The sequence below is a fragment of the Megachile rotundata genome, chromosome 1 (genome assembly GCF_050947335.1).
Source record: "Megachile rotundata isolate GNS110a chromosome 1, iyMegRotu1, whole genome shotgun sequence".
NCBI lineage: Eukaryota > Metazoa > Arthropoda > Insecta > Hymenoptera > Megachilidae > Megachile > Megachile rotundata.
Window position 1 is genome coordinate 15,359,737 of NC_134983.1, and position 25,782 is coordinate 15,385,518.

General features: G+C 38.0%; 1 protein-coding gene across 1 annotated transcript in view; it reads right to left on the bottom strand.

Annotated features, from left to right (window-relative positions):
• LOC143265079 (disks large 1 tumor suppressor protein-like) overlaps positions 1-25,782 on the bottom strand; it is a 210,582-nt gene that overhangs the window by 166,775 nt on the left and 18,025 nt on the right. Inside the window, exon 2 of the mRNA XM_076535136.1 lies at positions 16,594-16,671. Coding sequence (XP_076391251.1) covers positions 16,594-16,671 — 78 coding nt within the window. The remainder of the gene's footprint in view (positions 1-16,593; positions 16,672-25,782) is intronic.

Here is a 25,782-nt window from a genome sequence, read left to right on the forward strand (position 1 = left end):
TCTTCTAAAATTTCCAAATCCTCAAATTTCTAAATTTCCCTCTTAAAAACCCGAGAAATCCCAAAATCCTCAAACCATCCAGTAGTATCGTTCCACAATTAAACAGACAGCGATCGAAACAATTCAATTAAAATAGAATTACGAACGCAGTCATAAAACGTGGATTTAATTCGACCGCAATACAGGTAAATGAAACGAGATCATTAATTGATTCGTTTCCCGAAAGCGCGACTTAAAAAGGCGTCCGTAGAAGCAACGAATCGCTTCATCATTATTACCGCGGGTGCTCGAACGACGAGAAGGTTTCACGGCTCGCGAAACGGCGTTCGAATGCGCGGTTAAAAGCGCCGTTGAATTTCAAGGATCCTCCTATCTTAATCGTCACCGAAGACTACTTTTAATCGCGGTCGAAAGGAAGACGGCGACGGCGAGCGAGCGAGTAGATCGCCTAAAGCGTTTCCTCTCGTCACACGTTTCAGGCTTGCACGCGATTTCGCAAATGCGCCTCAGAAACGCGACTAGCGATAAGGTGAGCAAGAATTGGATGGCTTTCGAAGTTGCCGATTTCGTTGAAAAATTGAATCTGCCTTAATGGAGTCGACCCATTAGGAATAAAAATGAGGACGATGACGGGAACGATGAGATCCATCACGCTTGATAGAGCGATAACGCCGTCAGCTTATCTCGAATCGAATCGCGATGTGTTTCCAGTTATCGCAGCTCGTTAATACGCGCGACTCGTCACGAGTCTTATGGAACGAGCTTTTACGGGATCCCTTGATAATGCCACGGTAATTTAGGGAATGGAGGGAAATGAGAAAGCGCTGTGAATGCGAATCGAGTTCCATAAATGTCTCGCGTTTCTACGTGTGATTCGTGTCTTCATTTATTCATCATTTGCACGGCATGATTATATGACTAGAATGTATCAACAGTAATGATAGTGATACTTGTTTCTACGTGTTCGCATATGTCTTCATTTATTCAACAGTTAGTACACAGCATGTTAATATGACAATGACTAGTAGAATATATAAACATAGATAGAGATACTTGTCAGACTTGTACAATAGTTACAGGCCTGATTTTGAATCTTTCAGATGGACTTTTAATCATGTGTGTAGTTTAAACACGTATCAATAATGTACTTTATAGATCTGTATAATTTAAACATGTATCAATAATGTACTTTATTAATCTGTATAATTTAAACATGTATCTATAATGTACTTTATTGATCTGTATAATTTAAACATGTATCTATAATGTACTTTATTGATCTGTATAATTTAAACACGTATCTGTAATGTACTTTATTGATCTGTGTAATTTAACCCAATAATAATTATAGTTACCATGAGTGATTATAACAGAAGCAACTGATCATGCATGTTCTTATTAAAAATTTGGAATACATTATATACTTGTATGTCAATAACTAGTCAGACTTGTACAATAATTACATGAACGTATAGTGAACCCTTCACATATTCTATGCATGTATCTAATACACATACATTAAAATTATATCTCAATGTATTTTTATTTAAATAAATGTGATAATAATATAAAAATGTAATAACGAATAATTGAACACGAATGAATAACCACACGAATCACCATGATCGATTTTAAAAAGCAATTGCAGAAATAACTACGCGCGAACAGTAACTGTAAAACAAATTGCAATCACTCCAATAAAACTTTCAATATTTCAAAATGAAAATCGTCCCCTGGATTCTAATTTCCATGTTTAACAATAAAAAAGATTCTCTTGAATTGTATTTAAAATTCTCCGAATGCACCGGAAGATCGACAAACTGTCTTCGGAGAACGGCTGTCTTGTCGAGACAGTTCTTTCGTGCAATTATCTTGCAAAAAAGAAGGTTCTCAAGAAAGTTGCCGTGAAAACGGCGAACGAGGGGTGGCGAAATAAAAGGAGGGTCGCTCATTCGCACATTTGTACGTTCATGCGGAAAGTTCCCCTTATTCTGGACACGAATTTGTAAGAAAGGCAACATGAATTTTTTATAAAGCGCGAAATTCGTATGCCTCGTATAAGTTTTCGTGAGGAAATTCTCTTGGTATCGCGACGAAACAGCGAGGAAAGTGGCAGCTTAAGTTTTGTTACACGTGTGACCATCGGGACACCTTTTCCACGACCGAAAAATTACAAACTTTCAGGGTAGCTATGTCCCGTTAAACTTTCTCCTTGTTTCGCGCAATCTGTCAGATTTCTACCTCAAGAAATTTTCTTTGTCCCCAGAAAATAAAATGAGAGGTTTGAAAATTAGAAGTTTTCAATTTCTATATTTTTAGATTTATTGGAATTTCTGAGTCATCTAAATTTTTGGTGATTTAGATTTTTAAGTTTGGAAGTTTGTGTGTTTGGGAATTGAGAAAATTGGGGAGCTGGAAAATTGGGGTTTCAGTATTTGAGAAGTTGGAGAATATTTAATATTTGAAAATTTAGGATTCGGAGATTTGGAAACCTATTAATTGGATCACTTGAAAATTACCGTAAATTAAGCCGAAACTCCTACAACCACTCCCCTTGCAAGATTCAATAGATAATTGCTCTCGCCATCATTAAACCTTGATACACAATCCACCAAACCCCAATACCTCTACCGTAACAGTTTCGCGAAAAATATTCAGTAGTAGCAGTCCACCATTAGTCAGCCATACGAGCTAAGTACGTACTTATTCGGTACATTCACGCGAACTTAAGCCATCAAAAACGCGGGTTCTTTTTTCATTCACCGAATGTCTGGGAATAATGCATGGGACTAAAGAAAGACGTTTATTCGATGAATCATAGCTTAAGCTTCTATGGAGAATACTTCGTTTACGAAGATGCATGGCTTCGGAGGCAGTGAATTATGATATTTGCATTCACTGGTGGTTGTTACACGGCTCAAGTTATGTATACCCGAACATCTTGCTCCGATTACTCTGTGTGTATAAATGTGTCTACTTTGGACGCATACCAGCACACCGGATTTTACCATGCAACGAACAGGGTGGCCGATAAAATATGGACACGCCATAACGTTTGAACGGTAACCAAGTGGTGCTGAGACTGCACCCTCAGGATTTTAAACGATCTGTGTCTCGTAAATTGCTCTTCGAACCTTTCTGTACCTTTCATCTTTCTTTTACGGCCTGTTACTTGCTTCTCAAATTTTATTTCACGAAAACTCCATAAATCTGATTTCCACTCGCTGAATGTTCGATTACATGTTAATTACTTCTTTCTACTTGATCACGTAGTTAATCATTTCGCGGAAATTTTTAATAACATTCGCTTTAAATTAACACTAAAACCGATCAAATGACCATACACATTTTATTAAAGTATTCCTTGAAATCAGCATTGATCATCAAAATGAAGAATAAACGTACTAATTTATGTTTCGTCGTTTATCTATTTGTTGACTTCATTTTTAATTTAAAATTAAGTACACATAATTTAGTGTTAATCAAAGAACACAGTATTGGACATAATCAGCTAGAGTTTACAACCCCCATAACTCTTGCGTATCCCACGTATTAAACTCTTAAAACCTGTAGCTGTAAAGCTACAACCAAAAATCGTTAATAAAACTCCCCATAAATTACATTTCCGTAGACCCAGAATTTTTCACCGCAGCAGTTTTTCAGCGATATCGAAGCCATCGGTTCGTCGTTTTCTTTCCATTTGGAAACTTCTTCCAGCCGAGTCGAAAATTTGAAACGATCGCTCGAAAATTTGCTCGAAAGAGGGCGAACGTCAAGTCCTTTATTCGAACGGGGTCCCATTATTTTCGTGACTGGTGCACTCTTTACCGGATCGTTTTCTTTTTTGGTTCGTTCGTGCAGCGTCAGAGCACTCCTTTTCCCTTGATCCCTTGGATCTTCTTCCTTTACGCCGAAGGGAAAGCAGAGCTTTTATCCGAGCAGACGTATTCGGATCGACCGGTGTCGCCATTTTCAGCTAGCTTTCGCGTAGCGTTTCCAGTCGGCAGTTGAGGTCGTCTCGGAATCTTTCAATGAAATCCTCGAAAGCCGGACTCGAGGCCCGCAACTAAAACCCCGTCCTTTCCATCGATCCACACTCCAGATTACGTACAAGTATCCACCTCAAGAGGTTCGTAGAACAGATGGAATACGCCAACGGGAAGGAAGATACGAAACGAGATGCTCCGAAACGGGAACGAGACCGGGGAATTGGGGCCTCGAGAAGCGGTTACAAAGCAGCCGCGATGAGCAGAAAATGCGGTAGATATACTGTTTTTCGACCACATTCGTTATGTTGCAAACAAAATATACTGAACTGAGTTACGGTTTACCCGGTACAGAATTAGAAGGTATTTTGGTTACAAATAATAATATCCGGCTAAAACAGTGCTTCGTGCAAGTTCGAAGGCTGTTTTGTTTCTGATCGCGAGTCAACACTGGGAAATATTTGTGTATCTACCAATAAAACGATGAAGCTATGATAATTATGTACTGTACGGAAAGAGATCCATTTATATGGCCCTCTTCATATTTCTCCCTTTCGTCAGTCTTAAAAGGGACTTTATACAGCACGTAAAATCTTTTTTTACACAAACTTTTCTATGTATAAATCGTGCTTCTGAACTCTCAACTCAGAAAATTCAAAAGCTGAAAACTTTAATATATGGAAAATGTCAAGGTTTAAAAACGTGAAATAAGAGAACTTACAAGTATGTAACTTTATAAATTGGAAAATTTGAAAGTCTAAAAGATTGAAAAATTGTGAAGTATAAAATTACGAAAATAAGTTTGAAAAGAAGTTAGAAACCACGAAAACTTGATAACCTACATTAAAAATTAAAAATGAGAAAATAACGTACATCTAATAGCACAAGAGACATCCGTTTCCTGCCGTAAATGTGAACAGTGTAAAAAAGACTTTGCAACGACTGTGTTCTCGATTCGGTCGCATTTACTTCTTAGCTGTCACCGCTAACCCCTTTCCGACTACATATAGTTCACTGTATTCATTATTCCGGCGCTAAATCGTTTGTGAATAATGACCTCCATGAATCTTTTCTCGCCTGCCTTGCAGCTTACGTGACACTGTAGTCCTTTCGTAGGATTCTCAGGGGCACGAGCATCAGCAAAAAATATCATATTCGACAAACTTTTCTTCCTTTAAGGGTTGTGATCCAAAGGAACTTTGGATTCAAACTTTACTTTAAAATATAAAAGTTCTTAGCTATTCAAAATTTGTTCTTGCTTGAAATTTCTATTCATTCAATTTTTATGAGGAAGTGTAGTAAAAAATAATAATATTGAAATAATATTGAAATAGTAACAGTAGGCAATAAAAATAAATAATACGATAAAACAACTGATGGAACATGATGGTCAAATTTGCTTGACTTCCTACTTTAGCAATAAATTGTTAAAATAAAACAGACAAGAAAGCATCGATCATAACCTGTCTTATTTGGACACAAATTGTCCTCCTTGATGGAATATTTATCGAAAGATCAGTCGTATATACGAGTCGTAACATCGTGTCATATTTGTCTCGCTTCAATAATCTATACACGTTATAAAGCCTCGATCAGTTTTCTATTCAGGCACACATATAATATCTCGGTGAAAGGGTATGCTTTTGTCGCGATACTTCGACAAGGTTCCGGTACTTGGGCACTTTATCGAAGCTGTTCATTCCTTGAGTCGATGTCGTTGTGATGAACGCAGAAAGGCACGAAGCGAACGCTCGCTTTGTCGTCAAAAGTGTAGCTGCGGTGAATCGTGATCCCCTGAAAGATATAATCGTGGATACTCCGTAAAAGTCACGTGATTACGTCCGCGGAGAATCGAAAGTTTCCTTCTTTGAAAACGCCACAGGCATGTGCGTGAAACTGACACGAATAATCCGCCCTTTTGTTGCTCGAGTCCTTTGTGCCAGACACAAAAGGCAAGCGGATAAAGTATCCGATACACTTGATCCGCACAATCCAAATCCAGAATGAAAAAGTAACAATTATTGCCAACATCGGATCTTTGGACTAACGAGTTCTGCTTCGGTCATTTGCTGATACAGGTTTAACGCTTTCGACTCCATTCAAAGTTCGACATTACTTCCTTCGAAGTTACTAGAAATTATATCGTCAAACCATACAATAATCACGCTATAAAGGTTATAGAACCTTTTTTGTTGTTACATGACTATGAGAGTGGTCAAATTTTCATCAGTTCCTGAACTAGCTGTACTAGTTGCAGCTATCAATTAGGTAGCTCATCAAACCTCAGTTCATCAAACCTAACAATTTATAATAATCAGTAACAGTTGGTGACGTCTATGCACATCAGGGATGTGAATTTAAAAGATAAAAAATGAGGTTGTCAGGTCCAAGCGACGCAGGAATTAAATAAGACTTTAAGCATTTTCTGTTTAGGGCGAAGATAAAAGAGGAAGCATATCGCTAGGAAGGTAGTTTTCTGCACGGAGCTTTTTCTTCTTATTACGGAGGTTTTCCACTAGCGAGAAGTTGGTCGAGCGCCAGGAAGATGGAAATTACGTGCTTGCGACATCCGTCATACACTGCGATTGGCTGGGACAAAGAATGTGGCGACCCAGAGTCCCTTCATTTCAGCTTTCTTCTCGGCCGCTCTTCTTTCCCGAGTTTCTCGGGGTTTAATCCGTGCATGACACGAACGGCGCGCATGCCAGCAGAACGGGACGAAGGAGAGGAAAAAAAATGACAATGCGGATGAACAACGTGATATCGTACGTCGAATCCTCGGCGTCTTGCGGTTCGCTTTTCTTCGTAGCTCTGCACCAGATCTTGGCACCGGATCGCCGCGTAAATATTTTATGCCTCCGAACAATCCTCGATTAACCGTGTTGCGCGAGATTCTCGGTGCGCTGCCAAACATCGAAACTAGTACTTAGCATTGCCGAGATCGCAGACACACGAGAGAACCACGAACGTTACAATTTTGTGTTCGTTTCAAGGAGATTCCGTTGCTAAATTGTACTCGAACGAATACACAACCTGTCTCGTTGGACGTTCTCACGTTTTAATAATGATACATTGTACACTCGAGGGAAACGTAGGCGGCTTTTGGACTCGTGTGCCAATCTCAAAACTAAGCTACAAAATTATCGAATTTTTTGATTTGTAAATTTCTCTATTACCAAATACCTAAATCAAAAAACTCCTAAATCCACAAGTCTTGAAATAAGATCACAAAAATGACAACGCATACATGATACGTTGTCAGCCACACTAGCGGAATATCTGATCCGCGATATTAAATCTACCGGTCGTATCGTCGACGAAATAAATTTCTGGATGTAACGAATCTTTCGTTTGATGTATTGTTTCCAAGACCACGCAGCAAAACGAAGCATCCCCAAAGAAAAATCCCTGCCGTCAGTTTTTTCTCCGTTCCGTCTCAAGTATTCTACAAAAAGAAATAAGCAAGGAGACGGAGAGAGAGAGAGGAAAGAGTATCGATTTTAGTCGGTCGAACAGAACAACGTAATCCATAAAATTTCAGCGAACACAACTGTAGGGTCGCGGAGCGAAGCATAGGATTTGTCCCTGCCGAGTCAAGCGTACAGCATAAATCAGCCGACGCCATTGTACGAGTTTCGAGCCGGACTCGCTGCATGCAGGGCCGAAGCAAATACTTTATCCCTGTGAATTAGCATAGATTTCAGGTATCACCGAATGGGAAGCCGTAATCGCTGAAAACGTTTATCTGCGAACTTCAATCTGAATACCTAAACGCACAGTTTAGCGACGAAACTTTATACACTGGCAAGGCTGGTTAACTTTTATACGAAAAACGACAGGGAACGGGGGTCACGTTGCTCGTTGGAATCTAATTCAATTTTGTAACATAGTACATGAGCGTGGAGATATAGTGCTCATGCATTTGGAAAATTTAAGAATTGGGAAATTGGGGAATTCGGGAAATTTGGGGATTTTGGGGAATATAGGGAATTCGGGAATTTTGGGGAATATAGGGCATTTGGGGATTTTGGGGATTTTGGGGATTTTGGGGAATATAGGGAATATGAGGAATTTGGGGAATTTTGGGAATTTGAAGATTTTTAGGTATTTAGGAAATTTAGGGATTTTGGGGAATATAGGGGATTTTGGGGATTTGGGGGATTTGGGGGATTTGGGGGATTTGGAGAATATAGAGAATTTGAAAATTTGGGGATGTTGGGAATTTTGGGAAATATATAAAATTTGGGGATTTTTAAGATTTTGAGAACTTTGGGAAATATATGGAATTTGAGGAATTTGGGGAATTTGTAGATTTGAAGATTTGGAAATTTGGGGATTTAGAATTTTGGGTCTTGGAGACTTGGGGAATTTGGAAGTACGGAAATTTGGAAATTTAGAAAGTTTGTCAACTTGATAATTTTGAATTTTGGAACTTAAGGAGTTGGAAATTTGAGAATACAAAAATTTGAGAATTTGAAGACCTCCCAGTTTTGAGAATCTAAAGATTTGAGAATATGTGAAATTGCTAATTTACAGAAATTTGAAACTTCAGAAAATATAAACCAAAAATTTGGAAATCTGTCTACTTAAAAATATGAACAGCACAAAACTTGTAGTAGCGTAAAAAGTTAAGGAAATATAAATTGGAAAGTATATAATGCACTGTGGTGCATATCGCATTAGCATTAGAGCTTTATGAACACAGAGTAACGCGAAATGTAATAAATATCGCGATAGTATTTCGCCATCAGAATTTTTCCGCGAACGATATTCGCGTGAATGAAAGGAATTAATTAGACTGGCGAAGGGTTCGAATTGAACGTGCTTAATCCAGTACGAACTAATTCGTAATCCCTTTTTTTCTGTTCCACATAATTTTATCGGTGAAAAGGATACGAGGAATGCTAAAATCGCAAGAACAATCTACGGTTTAATTTCGCGCATTCGCTATTATAAATTCACGGTACACTTTTACAGTCGATTGAATCGTGCCCACAAAAATGCCGTTTCATTTGATTCATAATTTCAATTCTGATGAAATGAAACTGAAATTAGAAATCTAATAAGGGAACTTCCCAAAGCGTATTTTCAAAATTAAACTTCGAGACTCTACTTCGTTCCCCATGAAATATTAGCACAATCTCTAAATTGACTATATCTTAAATTACATTCGTTTACCAGGTTTCCCGTTAGGTCGACTTCTGTCAGGAAACTCTTTGAAATCCAGGTAAATACCGCCGACAAAACAGAGCGATATTTAAAGACCCCATAAGATGAAATCGACTTTCTGCCGATACATAGTTGGACGACTGGACGTCCGGGCGTCTTTCAAAGACGTTCTTCTTCCCCTCATAAATGAATCAGCTTGCACTCTGATCGTAAGTCAGAAATAAAAACCGTCGGGGTCATAAAGCACCGAGAAGTCGATGGAAGGAAACCACGCAACGTTATCACTCACGATTTCTATCGAGAAATATCGAGGAAACGGGTAGAATTATCCTGATATCGGACGAATCGATTCCACGTGAAAATATAAATCACGTAAATCCTGCTGCAGCGAAACGTACCTATTACTCCGTCGAATTTGCGATGGGGGTAAAAAATCTATTTCATGGATAAACTACTAAAAAATAATGAGCGAATTGATTTTGTGGAGATAACTGGGTGGGTAGCTAAGTAAACAAGAACATAACATTTTCAGGTTTAATATTAATGTCGGAAGTAAATATTCTAAGGAAAAATATGAGGATTACAGGAATAAAGCTTCTAGTTATTCATTTTTAGTGATTTCAGAGGATTTCGGTATTTGGAGATTTTGAGAATATTTGAGATATAAATGTGGAATGAAAGGATGTGGAGTTGATCTATGAATATGGGAATCTAGAGTTTTGACGGTCTAAAGATTTGCGGAGCTAGAAATTTAGAGAGGTGAGAGTTTGGAGATCTGGGAATTAGGTGATATACGAGTGTGGAGACCCAGGGATTGGGATGTTTAGGGATTTAAAGACCTGCAAGCTTGGAAACTTAGAAACTTGCAAACCTACAATTTCGAAAAGAGATTTAAGACCACAGAAATTTGTACATCTATCTATCCATGACTAAAGATATTTTTACATTTTGATATCTAAAATTACAGAGATGCAAAATCCAAAAATTCAAAAGATTATAGAGACTGAAAATTCAAAGACTAGAACGTTAGAAACAGAAATTTAATGGACCATAAATTTGAAGCGCTTTTATGTGTTCCACCTAAATAAACAATAAACCGTGAGTATCGTCTAGAATTGCTTGAGGAGGTAAAAACGATAAGGTAATAAATTCATAAAAAGTTTATGAGGAAAGTTTAACGATGAAAGAGTGCGCGCCACGGGAAAAGGTCACACGAAGTTGACAGGAAAAGAACCAGGATGAGCGAGAAACCTCCTAGGAACATAGATGGGAGAGATGCAGCATGGCTTCGTTCCGACAATGACGTATACGAACTGTACCACCGTGGCTAGAACCTACATTGTTTCCAAGTAAATAGTCCACGAGTGCCTCGTGGCCAACAAATTCTATCCACGGGCACTTTACCATGATATTCTCACTTTGTTACTATCCATCTCACGGTTTCATCAACAATTTCTTCCACAAACTATCGCGCCAAATTTTTCACCCCTTTCAATTTTCTTCTGGTTTCAAATTCTTTAATCTTCAAATTTTCTTCTGCTTATTCTATTATTATATTCTATTATTATTCTATTGCTCTAATTGGAACATTTGTATCGGTACAGTTCTTTCTCTTCAAGTTACAAAGATACATTTTACAGTAACAAATTCGATCTTATATACTTTATGTTATTTTTCAGGTAATGTGTTATTTTCATGCACTCATGTACATATATATGATTATTCGTGTACTTTGGTGTTTTAGAATTTTCTTGAAATTCTTTATACACGGTGACTAGGTATGTGCTTCATTTTGTTTCACTTTATAAATCTAATAAATATTTTCGTTTCATGATTATTTTGCAATCTGAACATAGAGCTAACTTGGTTACTTAAAATTCTCTGAAATTACATGTTGTAAGATGTAATTTGAAAGACGTTGAACTAAAAGAAACATTTCACGGAGCATTACGAGATAGGGGATAGATTAAGCTACTCGAAATTCCCCGAGTGACGAATCTGATCCCAGGGGTTAGCGCAGATCACGGCTGAAACTAACGTAGCCAGAATTGCTGTAACCCGCGAATGAACCGTGAACCCGCAGTGGCATCGTGGCATCACCTTTGATGGTGAAATAGCAGCAAACAGAGTCTCCGGAAACGGTGCAACTAAATGGGTGTATTGTCACGAGACGGTGCAGTACAAAGCAAAAGGACCACCCACGGGGTAAACCTGACGTGACATCTGAGAGACACTCAGAGCCACAAATTAATTCGACGATTCTGCGTGAACGAAATTATCTACCTCGGAATTGGCTCTGTGTTTCATTGCCAGAATTGCATGCTAAATTAAGTTTTTAACCCTTGAACGATTCTGACCGGTTCAACTATGACCTACATCCGTGAAATATCCGAACATACTGGGATTTTTCGAAATTTAATTGTTGGGAATATTCGGTTAGTTATATTGCTCTGGACGTGCTATCGTAACAGTAGCTTTTAGTAGAAAATTGCATATTTTTAAATTTTTCATTTCTGTATTTGGAAGCAAATTTTTTCTATGTAGAAGTATTACGTCAATTGTAATATTTAAATGATATAACTTAAATGTTTATAACAGATCAAACAATCATGATGCATTACTATGTTTGAGTATCTCATAAGCTAAATCAACTCTCAAGAAAAATGCCCAAAATTAAAAGTAAAAATAATTAAGCTCACTTTCGTTACAGTGTTAAAATTACGAAACGTTCGACGTACTTTGATTGACGTACCATTTTCAGGCCAAAATTATTCGATAGTTTGCAATAATTACGTAGGATATTATACGGGAACGAGTGTATTAATTGTTTAACAGCAACGAAGTGATATCGCCTCGCTCGTAACGTTGTAATAAAGTTACAGACTTATTTACGCTTCGATGACTTTGCTGTAGCGACAACCACAACGTTATACGAGAAACTTCGAGCTCGTAAATTCGCTTCACTTGGTAAACTCGTCGTTACTTGTTTCCTTTGTCATGCTACTTCGAAAAAACACGTACATCCCTCATCTATTTCCGTGATGCGGTAAATAACGCTGGCGGAGTTTTTACAATCTTTCAAACTTTCAAATTTTTCCACTCTTCGAACCTTTCGATATTTCGCCCTTTCAAGCCTTTGTTTGAAAGTCAAACTTTTGGTTTTTCAAATTTTGACAATTCGGTGATTTTGTGATCGGTGGTTTGGTTTCTCGATTTGAAAGGATAGAGATTTGCAGAAAGTGAAGTTTTTTGACAATCAGTTCAGTTACAATTTTTAAAAAAATTTCAAATGGTCTTCACTAAAATTGGACCCAGGTATGTTACCTTGTCGAGGGCCATATATCGAGACTCCACCCTAAACTGCAAATAGCAGTTGCCAAACTTAATTATCAATATTAAACGTTTGAAAAATAGTCTAAAACCTTCTTAAAGATTCACCGAAATCTATAAATTGAAAGATTGAAAAACTAAAATAAATTGAAAAACTGCCCACAACAGTTAGCGCGTTAATCAAGTACAAAGACTTTTTGCGCCGCTTTGCCTCTAACGTTCGTAATCTATAAGGGTAGTTTTGTCCTTGTGTTTCGTAATCTATAGCCCTGTTTAAGAGTGGTTTTTTGCTTCCAGCTGGTTTGTTCTCGGTTAAGCTATTCGCTACAAGCCTCGAGGCTATAAAAACACTCTACTGTAGCCCCTTGACTCGACTAAATAATCGTCTCATTAGTCCGTGTGTACAGCAGGGAACACGATTTCGAGTCAGCCTTGTTGTCATCGGTTAAGAGATATCCGGTTTTCCGCAATTTTTTTCAATCTTCCCGACGAATTAGCGAAAACTTCGTCATTTAGCTAAGAGCCGAAATATTGCAACTAATAAAACGTCGATTTAAATCTGTAACATGGAATTTAGCCAAGTCAGAAGGGACCATTTTTGGCAGAATTATTGGAGCTCATCCAGATTAACTATTTCACCATACTCGTTGGCTCGATTCGAAACTTTCAAATCCCTGATGAACCTAATTCTCTTTTTCGTTATACGGATAACATCACGGCTCGCGTCAAATCGATTTTTACCCCACAATACGCGTTTCTGTATGCATACGCTAGTTTGGCAACTAAAGTCGCAAACTTTTATCGTATTTTACATCGAGACTGCTCGGATACCGTAGAGATTATGGCGAATACTCTAAAAATGACTGCCGCATGGTATTTTCCCTGATTAGAAATTCGTGTGCGGTAAATTTTAATAAATTATGCGCGAAGAAAAATGTGAGCTTCAAAAATTCAGTTGCCAATCCATTTTATTGCATCTATTTCGTTTAACCTAGTTTTTGGAGAGAAGTGACTTCAAAAATTCAGATCTTCATTTTACTGTATTTATCTATGCATAACCTCGAAGCTTAATTAGCAAATTAATTTGCGAGTTACAAAATTGTATGTGCTTTCGAAAAATGTTGAACAATAAAATTTAGAGATATAAACAAGAATATAATTTTTAATATACTTAATGTTCGCAAAGAAACAGTTAGAAAGTATTTGTCGCGTATGAAAACGTGGACGTACAATATTTGTACATTAAGGATTCGACATGTTTGCGTGTGTTTTTTTCTTTTAGCGTCCGTAGTATGTGCATGGGGGATGTTCATTAATTACCAGAGCGAACTTGGCGTAGCGAAAATGGAAAAATTTTTGCCCGAAGAAGATAACGGCGGGTCTTGTTTACGACGTTCATAAGTGGGAAAAGAGATGAATATTCATGAAAACGAGAGCTGCACATCAAGGGAACACCAATTGCGGCTCCGTACAAGCGTTTCGCGTCTGCACACGTGTATTTAACTTAACGAGCCGGTGCACCCCGGAATTTCTACGTCTACAACTCTATTTCCCGCAAATTAACTGCGTCGAATCGAAATGAAGTCCTCAAACTACCGAATCGCATAAATTAAAGCGTCGAATAACATCTTATGTACACGTTTACTTTGGAACGCTGGCTTTCAAACGCGATGAGCTTTTGATCAAAATTTCATCAGAAACATTTAATCGTCTAACTTCTCAAGTATACGCAGTTTCATCTCTATGGACACTTTCAGTTATACTTCTTGGCCCGAAAAACACGACTGTCGCAGTCGTTAACCTAACTCAAGTAGATCCTGATCTAACCTAACTAAACCTGTGTGACTGTAATTAACTTTAAAGTAATGTAACAACCTGAGTCTTGATTCTAACGTGACTAAATATGAGCAGACTAAGTGTGACTAAATTTAATTCAACCTGAGCTGAACATAATCTAATCTTGGTGGTAACGTAATCAGATATGAATACATTTAATCTAACCTTATTGAATTTCATGTAATCAAACGTAAACATAACCTAAACCTAATATGATTGGAATTAATCCTAACTTAATCTGATCGTACGTAACCAAAACATAATCTGATGCTAACGTAACCAAGTAGGAATGAACCTAACCCCTTATCGAATCTACTGACACCTGAACTTAATCCTAATTTCAACCCTAACGTAACCAAATATGAATGAACGTAACCCCTTACCGAATCTACTGTCACCTGAACTTAATCTTAACTACAATCCTAACGTAACTTTAATCCTAACTTTAACCCCAAATACGCATGGATTTAACCTAACCAAACATAAACTAACCTGAATTAAACTAACCTAATCATAACCTAATCTGAGTCTTAACCTAAGTAAACTTAATTCCTCCTAGTTTAACCTACTCATCCTAACACAATTAGAATAAACAGTAAAATGAAATTTAAGAATGATCTTCAGCCCTAACAGAACGTGATAGCAGAGGAAAGGCGCGAGAATATGCATCCAGGAGAAATAGGAAGAAAATTCGTCGATTCCTTGAGCAAATATAAGGAGGAAGCTGACTTGGCAAATCATCGCTCTTCGAATGACACACACTGTTCCAAGAAGATTGTGAAATAAGATCTATGGCACCGGTTGTTATCACCGCTACAGGAAAAGGAAATGTAACGAAAGAAATTGGAAGCGTTTCGCGTGACGTTTCCTAGTTTCCTTTCTACGACCTTATTCGTTCGTATAACCGTGCCAGATACCTTGCCGTTTCCCTTGTCACACACGGGAAAATTCTGCTGAAATCAAGGCTATGCATCTCTGTTACTCCGCTCCTTACAACCTCTAACTCTCTTCTAGATACATCTATTCTCCTCTAATTTAACAATGTTGCCATTCTTTGCTCCTGAACGTGCTACAATCGAGTTAAAATTGTACGGTGTTAAATTGAATGATCGCTGGGAGAATTTTAGTCGTTAATCGTTTTAAAGGATTACGGATATGTGACGCTGCAAATTGGATGTACATATATGGCTCGTATGATCAAATATTCAAATTCATTCTGCGTTTACGAATTCAGAAATTTTGGAGATGTAAAAATTCACAATTAAAACATTTTTAAGTAAGAAATTCAATATTTTAAATTTGAAAAGGAGTTACAGTAAATCTATAAATATTTTGAAGAACAACTGTAGCGTTGTAGTATTGTACAGTTAGGTCCAAACCGTTTAAGGTACACATGAACTTTTTACACATACACATGAATTTTTTCCAAACTACCGAAGGAACCGAACCATTAGTCCAGCCTTCCTCCCTCTATCTTCTATTTCCTCCTTCTTACATCGGATTGACAGAACCATCACTCCATAACCAAAAAACTGTTTACTTCACAAATACCAAAATGTAAAAATATCAGAAAAGAGTGAAAGAATATCCGAACAAATTTCACTTGTTTAAATAAACCTTAAGATTAAACAAAAAACTATTGTTGGTTAAAAGTGGAGCCGTGGGGCAACGATGTCGCACGCAGAAACGAGCGTGTTAAATAAAAAAATGAACAACAGAGGGAACGCAATCAAAGTGAGTGCATTGTACGAACGCATTTCAGATTTGTTGCGTAGCCTGCAGGAGGAAGTGCAAAGCCGCACGATGCGACTGCAGTCAAATTTAATAGCACCATTCCTCACATGACCCTATCGTTCCAATCGTTGTGCCGAGAAACACGAACAAACGAACATAACACACGTACAAATACAAAGAAGATTGCACGTGTATGAGTCTACTGCAATGGAGAGCAATGCGGCTTGACCGGTTACCAACGGTTCCCGGCGTGCTTTTCTTCACTCGTAAAACTCCATTGCAAACAACACGATCATTTCCAGAAATTATTTTCCTGCGGTATTTACTGTCGAAGAAATATTTGCAACATTTTCAACGAGTATATTATACACGGTGAAATGTTTACAAAACGAGTGCTTTCGCCTACGAATACTTTCAGAAATGAATCCGTGACCCAGAATATGTGCGCTGCGTGTTATAAAATTGTTTTGATCGTCGCGCGTTTCTTTTACCTCCTACGTTTTTACGTTTTGTAACGAGCAAATGATGTTTTCCATACCTACGTGCTTTCGTGCGGGACGAGGCACGAAATCTGTGATGATTTCGATGTTGCATCCCGAAAACTGGTCACACTCACCTGTAACGCAAGTATTGAAAAATAATTGATTAGTATTTTATTTATTGATTAAAAACTAGAGATGAGCAATAAATTTGGGAGAGGGGATCAATTTCTATAGGATTCGGAATTGGGTGATATATTTATACATGCATCATATATGGGACATAGAAGTTTTCGAAACTGCATGTACTGATATTTATGGCTTTGAATTTCCGAATCTTTTAATATCATTCCAAGTTGCCACAGTCGTATATTCACGATTCTCGGATTAATACACGACTCAAGTTTCGAATATGCACATTTTCAAATTTTTTAATTTTTAATTTTAATATGTTAGGTTCTGAATTCATCAGTTTCAATTCATTCATTTTAATGGGAATTCATTTAAATTCAAAATGCAAGTCCCTGAATCCCTACCCCTCTAAGTTACTAAATGACCAATTCCCTGAATCCATAAATTCCTATATACCTAAAACTTCCAAATCCCACACGTCCCAAATCCCACACGTCCTAAATTCTACACGTTTCATAACCCACATGTCCCAAATTCCACACGTCCCAAGTCCCACACGTCCCATATTCCACACGTTCCATATCCCACACGTCCCATATCCCACACGTTCCATATCCCAAACGTCCCATATCCCACACGTCCCATATCCCACACGTCCCAAATCTCACACGTTCCATATCCCACACGTTCCAAATCTCACACGTCCCAAATCCCATACATCCCATATTCCACACGTCCCATATCCCACACGTCCCATATCCCACACGTTCCAAATCCCACACGTCCCAAATCTCACACGTCCCAAATCCCAAACGTCCCAAATCCCAAACGTCCCATATCCCACACGTCCCATACCCCACACGTCCCATATCCCACACGTCCCAAATCTCACACGTCCCAAATCCCAAACGTCCCATATTCCACACGTCCCATATCCCACACGTCCCATATCCCACACGTTCCATATCCCACATGTCCCAAATCTCACACGTCCCAAATCCCAAACGTCCCAAATCCCATACATCCCATATTCCACACGTCCCATATCCCACACGTCCCATATCCCACACGTTCCAAATCCCACACGTCCCAAATCTCACACGTCCCAAATCTCACACGTCCCAAATCCCAAACGTCCCATATCCCACACGTCCCATACCCCACACGTCCCATATCTCACACGTCCCATATCCCACACGTTCCAAATCTAACACGTCCCAAATCCCAAATCTCTATATTCCCAATTACCCAACTCCTCAAATCCCCACCTTCCCAAACTCCTAAACTCTGCATCCTCAGCTCCCCAAACCCCAAGCCCCAATTCTCAAACTTCTATGTCCTAAAATTTCCAACCAACCAATTTCCACCGATAAATCCAGTACAAAGCAACATCAGATAATAAATGCATCTCTACTCTTCCATTCCATATTTCGTGTCGCTAATGCAGGGGACCATAGTCGTTCTAATTCTAGCATTTGATCAATGACTGCAGAGGAGAGGAGAAGTTGAATTTTACCCGAGTTCAGGGATTAATATGGGATAATACAAGTGTGAAACTACGTTCGTCAGAGTCACTCGGTAAAATTGGCTCGTTTGCCTCAAAACTATCGCAATATTTCACACGGTGGATTAAACGCATTGCCGGTGCCGGTGTTTCAGTAGTCTGTGTCCGGATATAGCGCGACGCGAAGCTTCCCTTCGAACAATTAGTGGTTTTATCGTCTCGAAGCGTGATATAACCACTTCGAAACCCCTTTCGTCTCCCGCCGGCTCTGATCGAGCTCCAAGATCCATCAAACGGTGCAAAATTAATAAAACTTTCGGTGGAACTTGTATGTCGAAAGGAACCGAACTTTGCGAATGAGAAGAAACATGTGGGGTTTATGTACCTTCATGGCAAATTTGGCTGCTTTGATTATTCGAAAACCACGTTCAGTTTTAACCAAGGGTACCAAAGTATATACTAAATATTAACAGTACCTAAATGCCTTCGAATAGCTTTGTTAACTTTAAGCAAGAAATTAAAAAATCCATCGTAACTTTGTACACGCAAGAGTTTGAAGAAAGAAAAAAATAAATTATTAAGATTTCTAAAATTGTTCTTCACTCTCGTAATGAGGATAATTCAAAAATTCTTAGAAAGTGTATTTCTACAAAAGGCACAAAGTGCAATTAGTACCTAATGAGCAAACTTTGAGGGGAAGCTGGGGAGTATTAAGATCGAATTTTGCAACATAGGTTATTGCAATATCATGGATACAAAGGAAGCAACGGACGAACTTTATTCCTGACCTATTTTCATCGTTTATGAGGTTGCACAGAGTGAATCCATCGAACGATGGCGTCAAAGGAGAACGACGTTATATCCGGACGAGAGGTAATGAGATCCCTTCTCTCGATTTTTCTGGGAATGAACGACTGAAGACTCGAGAAAGATATCGCGGGCAACCGCCTCGTTTTATCTTTCATTATATTCTTTCTTTATTTCTTCTTCTTTTGGTAAATGTAGAATCAAAATCAATTTTCGAACATAAGAATCTGAAGGTAATGCCTGGAAAGGGATTTATGATAGTGTACTTGAAACTGGATAGATTGTAACAAAATCTTTTATGACAGCGAACTTAATGATATTGGATTATAAAGATAGATGTAAAGATATCGTGATATAAAATGTTAAGCTTCACGGTAGAAAAGGAAGATTGTAAACCGTGTCGTTATGAACATACTTTTATTTATTAATTTGCAGGTGCTTTGGGTCGTTTCTTGTATTAAAAATGTTGCGCCTCAAATTTTAAAGATTCGAAATTCCGAAGTTTCAAAATTTCTTATAAGTTAAAACCTCGTGCTCGTATGAGAAATTAGGAACACATCGAATTAATTAAAATGAATATCTTGATTAATTCAATGAATCGAGCCACGTGCTAAAGATCTGCCATGTGATCGCGCGAAAGTTTGATGAAGCAAATATATAACGAAAGCGAATATTTAGATAAAAGAAATGGTACACGATTCCTGATGTTAAGTTTTAAGGTCGACCTACATCTGACTATTACCAAGCTATACGGTACGAATTTATTCTCTACGTTACCTGTACGATGGAAGGCAAGCTAATTAGGTCTGGTCTTACAATTTCCTCGAAAATTGTTCCTCGAAGATGGAACTGAACCGTGAGAACATCGACAGTGAAATACCAGAGAGGAGCTTGTAAAAAGTACCTCTGTTCGTGCCGAATGGACTTGGTGCTTGAAAAAGTAGAAGCACGCCGAGTTCTTTTCATGATCACTTAATATTGTCTCAATTACACGAATGTTAACGATAATAATAATAGAGTTATCTTTTTAATGCAATTCTCGCGTTTGTAATAAAAAAGTGAATATAGAAGAGTTCGTTTATCTTGTGGATGGTAGCACACGTTGATGTAATATCCTTTGTTTCGTAATTGTTACTTTAATTGTCGCAGTGAAATCACGGTGCGAATTACGACTGCTACTAATTATACTAATTTAGATTGCAGCCCATTCATTTTCAGTTATAAAATTTACACTTGCTACACGGTAGACTCATGTTACATTGCCAAATTGTATGTTGAGAGTTTTTAATATGAGAGTTTTTAATGCTTGTCCTTATGACATTAATAATTTTGTGAATATGGTAATGTATAACGCATGGCGATATATGACAAGTGGTGATATATCAAGAGTGGCGATACATGAAGAGTGGCGATATATGAAAAGTGGCGATATATGAAAAGTGACGATACATGAAGAGTGACGATACATGAAGAGTGGCGATACATGAAGAGTGGCGATATATGAAAAGTGGCAATATATGAAAAGTGGCGATATATGAAAAGTGACGATACATGAAGAGTGGCGATATATAAAATGTGGCAATATATGAAAAGTGGCGATATATGAAGAGTGGCGATACATGAAGAGTGGCGATACATAAAAAGTGGCAATATATGAAAAGTGGCGGTATATGAAGAGTGGCGATATACGAAGAGTGACAATATATAAAAAATTGCGATATACGACGGGTGGTGATATAGAAGAGTGGTAATATATGACAAATTGCGATATACGATAAGTGGTATATGAAGAGTGGCAATATATGAAAAATTGCAATATACGATAAGTGGTATATGAAGAGTGGCAATATATGAAAAATTGCAATATATGAAAAGTGGCAATATATGAAGAGTACTGATATATGAAAAGTGGCAATATAATTGCGCATTGCAATTTAACCCTCAGTCATATAACAAATAGTCGCAGTAATATAATAATATAACTAAAAATAAAATTTCATCGCTAAACACATTTTCAAATATTAGACATTTATCGCTCGAATGAAAACTACGTTTCAACAGTTTAAACAAAATGGTAAAGTTACTTATGAATTCTCCGACAATCAAGAACAGTTTTTGTAAGAACTCGATAAAATGTTGAAAAAACATTTGATGCTTTAAAACGGTTCATCCTGAAGTTGATCGATCGTGACTCTCCAAGCAGCACACGTTTGTTATGTATGATACAGGAATTAAAACGAACGATAAAATATACAGGCTTGAAAATTCCGTGGAAACGTGTGCGGCGTGGCCGAAGCGTGGAACGATGACGAGGAGAAAAACTTTCACGTTGAGTTCACCATTACGAAGTCAGAAATTATTCCAACGTTTACCGAACCGATGTGCCTTGCCGTTTGCACAAAGATCACGTAGAAAAACGCACGAAGAATTACCCCGGGTAAACCATGTAGGGAAATGCGAGATAAGTTCGCGGAGTTTCAAACTTATTCATACTGCGAGATGAATGCTTGTTAAACTATCGTATTGTTGACGCAGCGGCAGATAAACTGTTTGTGCCCGCACGTCTTTAATGTAACAAATTTATGCACCGAACCGAATTTTCATTTTAACTCTGTCAGATGGTTAATAGCTTGGAAGGTAAAATTAGAAGTAGGAATTAAAAATTGAATAACTTGGAAATTCGAAGTCACAACGTCGTATTAAAAATATATATCGATCGCGAGAATATTGATAATGTATGAAATATTGGCAATATATGTATATTGGTTATCTGAGGTCTCCATTACACCTTCTTGCTGTGACTGTTTAATGATTTTTTCTGCTTAGTTGCTTTAGACCTTTTAGACCTTGCCTTTAGAAAATATAAATTGAAGAGGGTCCTCAAAAATAGCACTTTCACCGAATACACCTCTACACTAATAAAATTTTAACACTTTCCCCTTTTTTAATTAAATTTCAAATGCAAATTTTAAAGCCGCACTCGTTGCGGTCCAATAATTAAACTTATAAAGCTGAACCTCTATAAAAAAGTAAGTAACATTTCGATTCAATTAATCCATTTTCAACGACCGCATACCAAAACTTATGGTTTAGAAATTTGAGTAAATTGAACATAACTTATTCGTTCAAACCGAAAGGTAATCTTTTCCTGTGGAAAAACAACGAGTCTTCCGCGAGCATTCTCCCTTTTTTTCTATTTTCTTTTGGTAAAATAATCTCGAAAGTGGAGCATCGCGGGTAGTTCAACGATTAAACGTTTGCGTTTCGTGATTCGAGAAGAGGACGAAAACAGAAGCCAGAAATGCGCGTTCCCACGGACGCATCCGTGCCTTTGCAAAGGAATATTTTCATACTACAGCCCGTTAACCCTAGAGCGGTATTAAACCCGCCGATGCGAAGATGCGAAACAGGCAAGCTGCTGAACAAGGGAAAGCTTTGTCGGCGTTGACGACAAAAATTCAGCTTCTAACAAAGAGGAGAGAAACATTCACCGCCAGTAAAGTCAGCTCGAAAATGATGATCACCAAACAAGGGAGTTCACTATTAAAATACGACGTTCCCGTACAAGAACCAAATTAATTACGTACAACAAAACATTTACACGTTACCTCACAGTCCAGAAATACGAAGATAAATACAGTGAACTTATATTGCCGATACGTTGAACAGACGGGCATACTCGTATAAGTATTTCGTATTTAAAAAAAACTTCGAGTCTTTGTGGAATTTCGCACTGGTGGGAGAAACGTTGCGTGAAAATTTGTACGGTGTTGATTAAACAATGCGAAGTATCATATCTCTCTGTACATCAAACTGTTATTGCTGGAAATATCTGTGTTGTAAAAATATCGCAAAGTTACAAAATCAAATACTACCGCACGAAAAATTCGAACAATATTGATTTTCAATTTGTATGTTTCCACCGTTCGTATTTTCGATATCGGGATTCAAATAAAATAGATACTCTATCGAAGATTACTACGGTGCGTTATTTAAAAAATAAACTCGTCAACATTGAAAATAAAATTTCGAGCTGAAATTTTCGAGTAACAAAATAAATAACGGGAATAAATTGCGAAGAGAGTTCGTATATTTTTACACGATGTGTCAAATCTATGACTCCATTCAAGGAGTTATTTTTTTAACATGAAATGAACAAACTGCCATAACATGTATAAAAACAAAAATACTGTTTGTAATTAATATGGCGACAAGGCTAAATGTGGTACGTATGAATATACTTTAAAGATAGGAAAATATAAATAATTTAAGAAGGAAGATATTTTGTGGTCAATGATAGCCGCGAAGAATCATGTAGCTGAAGCACAGAGACATTGTGGATGAAGTAAATCTATGACTCCATTCAAGGAGTTATTTTTTTAACATGAAATGGAGAAACTACCGTAACATGTATAAAAACTAAAATATTGTTTGTAATTAATATGGCGACAAGGCTAAATGTGATACGTATGAATATACTTTAAAGATAAAAAAATATAAGAAGGAAGATATTTTGTGATCAATGATAGCCGCGAAGAATCATGTATCTGAAGCCCAGACACGTTACGGATGCGTATAAATAAACCTCCATGCATAAAATTACATTTCCTCGCATTACTTATGCTAACGAGTTTAACGCGAACCAAGGAAGAAACAAGAAAGGCTGAAACACAAAACACACCGAAGATAACGGCGAAGCCATCGTTGCTCAAAATAGGTCCATTATCCTATCCGTGGCTTCCCGGACTAAAAAAGAAGATAGAAAGTAAATCTCTATTCTTCTCAGGTAGCGAGGTGAGCAGAAGACGAGAAGAGACAAGCGGTGCCGAGGCGAGCAACCGCATTTACAAGGATAAAAGATAAATGCGTGGAAAAAGGGTCGCGAAAGTTTGAAAGTGCCGCTTTCCATGCGGAAATGTATTTACGTCCTGGGCCAGGATGAAGGAAATCGAAAAGAGAACGAAGTCGAAGGAAGAGGAAACGGAAAAGCCGACGACGAAGAAGAAGAAGAAGGGGAGAAAAAGTCAGATCGATGCAGTGGCTCGCGAAAAGCGTTCGTCGTTCGCCTAGACGAAGGAAAATAGAGAAAAGTCATCAAGGTATACCTTGCTTCAACCTTCTGCCCTTCTTTACGACCCTTTTTTCACCCGTCTTTGTTCCTCTTAGAAGGTAACCACAAGTGCCTAGCCTGCCGGCGTTACTTCATTATCCGACGAGAGAAAGACCGACCACAGCTTCGTGAAAGTGAATCGCGTCTCTCTAATTAAATTTTTGTCGTCGACACGAGTCGCTCGTTTACATCGAGCCCTGGTTACGCAGACAAAACCGGATAACTTCCGACTGTTTGGACGCTGATGAACGCGAGCTTCTTCCTGCTGGAGCTTTCGGTCGGAGTCGGTGAAAACATTTGACGACGGGATTATCAAAATCGAAAGAAATTATTTATGAATGTTAGAACGATTCGTACGTGGATGGTTAGAAGGAACGCTTTAAACTTGGTACAATTCGAACTTGAAACTTCTCGAACTTGGAACATTTTAAAATCGAAACTTTTCAAACGTGGTACAATTGAAACTTAAAATGTTCCAAACTGGGAACACTTTAAACTTGCAACGCTTCAAATTCAAAACAATTCGAACTTAGAATACCTTGGAATAATTAGGAAGGTATCAAACTACCTGTTTCAAGTTCGAATAATTTTATCAACAAAATCTAATATCTGATTAATCTCTGTATTGCTAGGTAATTTTATTTCAGAACCACTTATTTCATATTTCAAATTCCAACGTGAAATCACCAACATCTTATTATGCACCGAGTAAAACCAAAATTTGCATTGAAATTTTGCACGAATCAAGTACATTTTGAATTCACTTCGTGTCGATCCTGGGTAAACAGCAGCCTTCAATTGGAAAAGGAATCGATGATTTTCTTGGAACCCTTCGATCGCAAACATCAGCGTGAAAATCCATGGGAACGAACTGCGAAGATATAATTAAATTCTGCGTTCCACTAGCAACCGTGTCGATGCTCTCTCGGCGCCAGACGGAGCAATAAATAAACGTAACTTTCGACTGTTCGAATCGAACGGAATGCGTATTATTTGCTATAACGGCCAACCAAAAATCCCGTACTGCTTATAAGAATAGTAGTAAAAAATCTATTTATGTACTCATTATGTATCTTCAGAATACAACGTACGGAAATTTTTAGATATAAGAATTGGTAGATGAAAGTTGTTGGAATACCAATTGCTAGATTACAAATTTTTAAAGCATGAATCTCCAAATTTCAAGTTGATAGTACCTAGATCATGAATTCCAAGATCCCAGAATACCAAATCCAAAGATTCGAAATTTGAAGACCCCAAATCACAAGGTCCTCAAATCCCAAGGACCCCAAATCTCAACGTTCCCAAATCCTAAGCTCCTCAAATCCCAAGCTCTCCAAATCTCAAAGTCCCCATATCTCAACGTTCCCAAATCCCAAGCTCCCCAAATCCCATGCTCCCCAAATCTCAAGCTCCCCAAATCCCATGCTCCCCAAATCTCAAGATCCCCAAATCCCAAGCTCCGCATATCCCAAGCTCCCCAAATCCCAAGCTCCTCTAATCCCAAGCTCCCCAAATCCCAAGCTCCCCAAATCCCAAGCTCCCCAAATCCCAAGCTCTCCAAATCCCAAGCTCCCCAAATCCCAAGCTCCCCAAATCCCAAGCTCCCCAAATCCCAAGCTCCGCAAATCCCAAGCTCCCCAAATCCCAAGCTCCCCAAATTCCAAACTCCCCGAATCTCAAGGTCCCTAAATT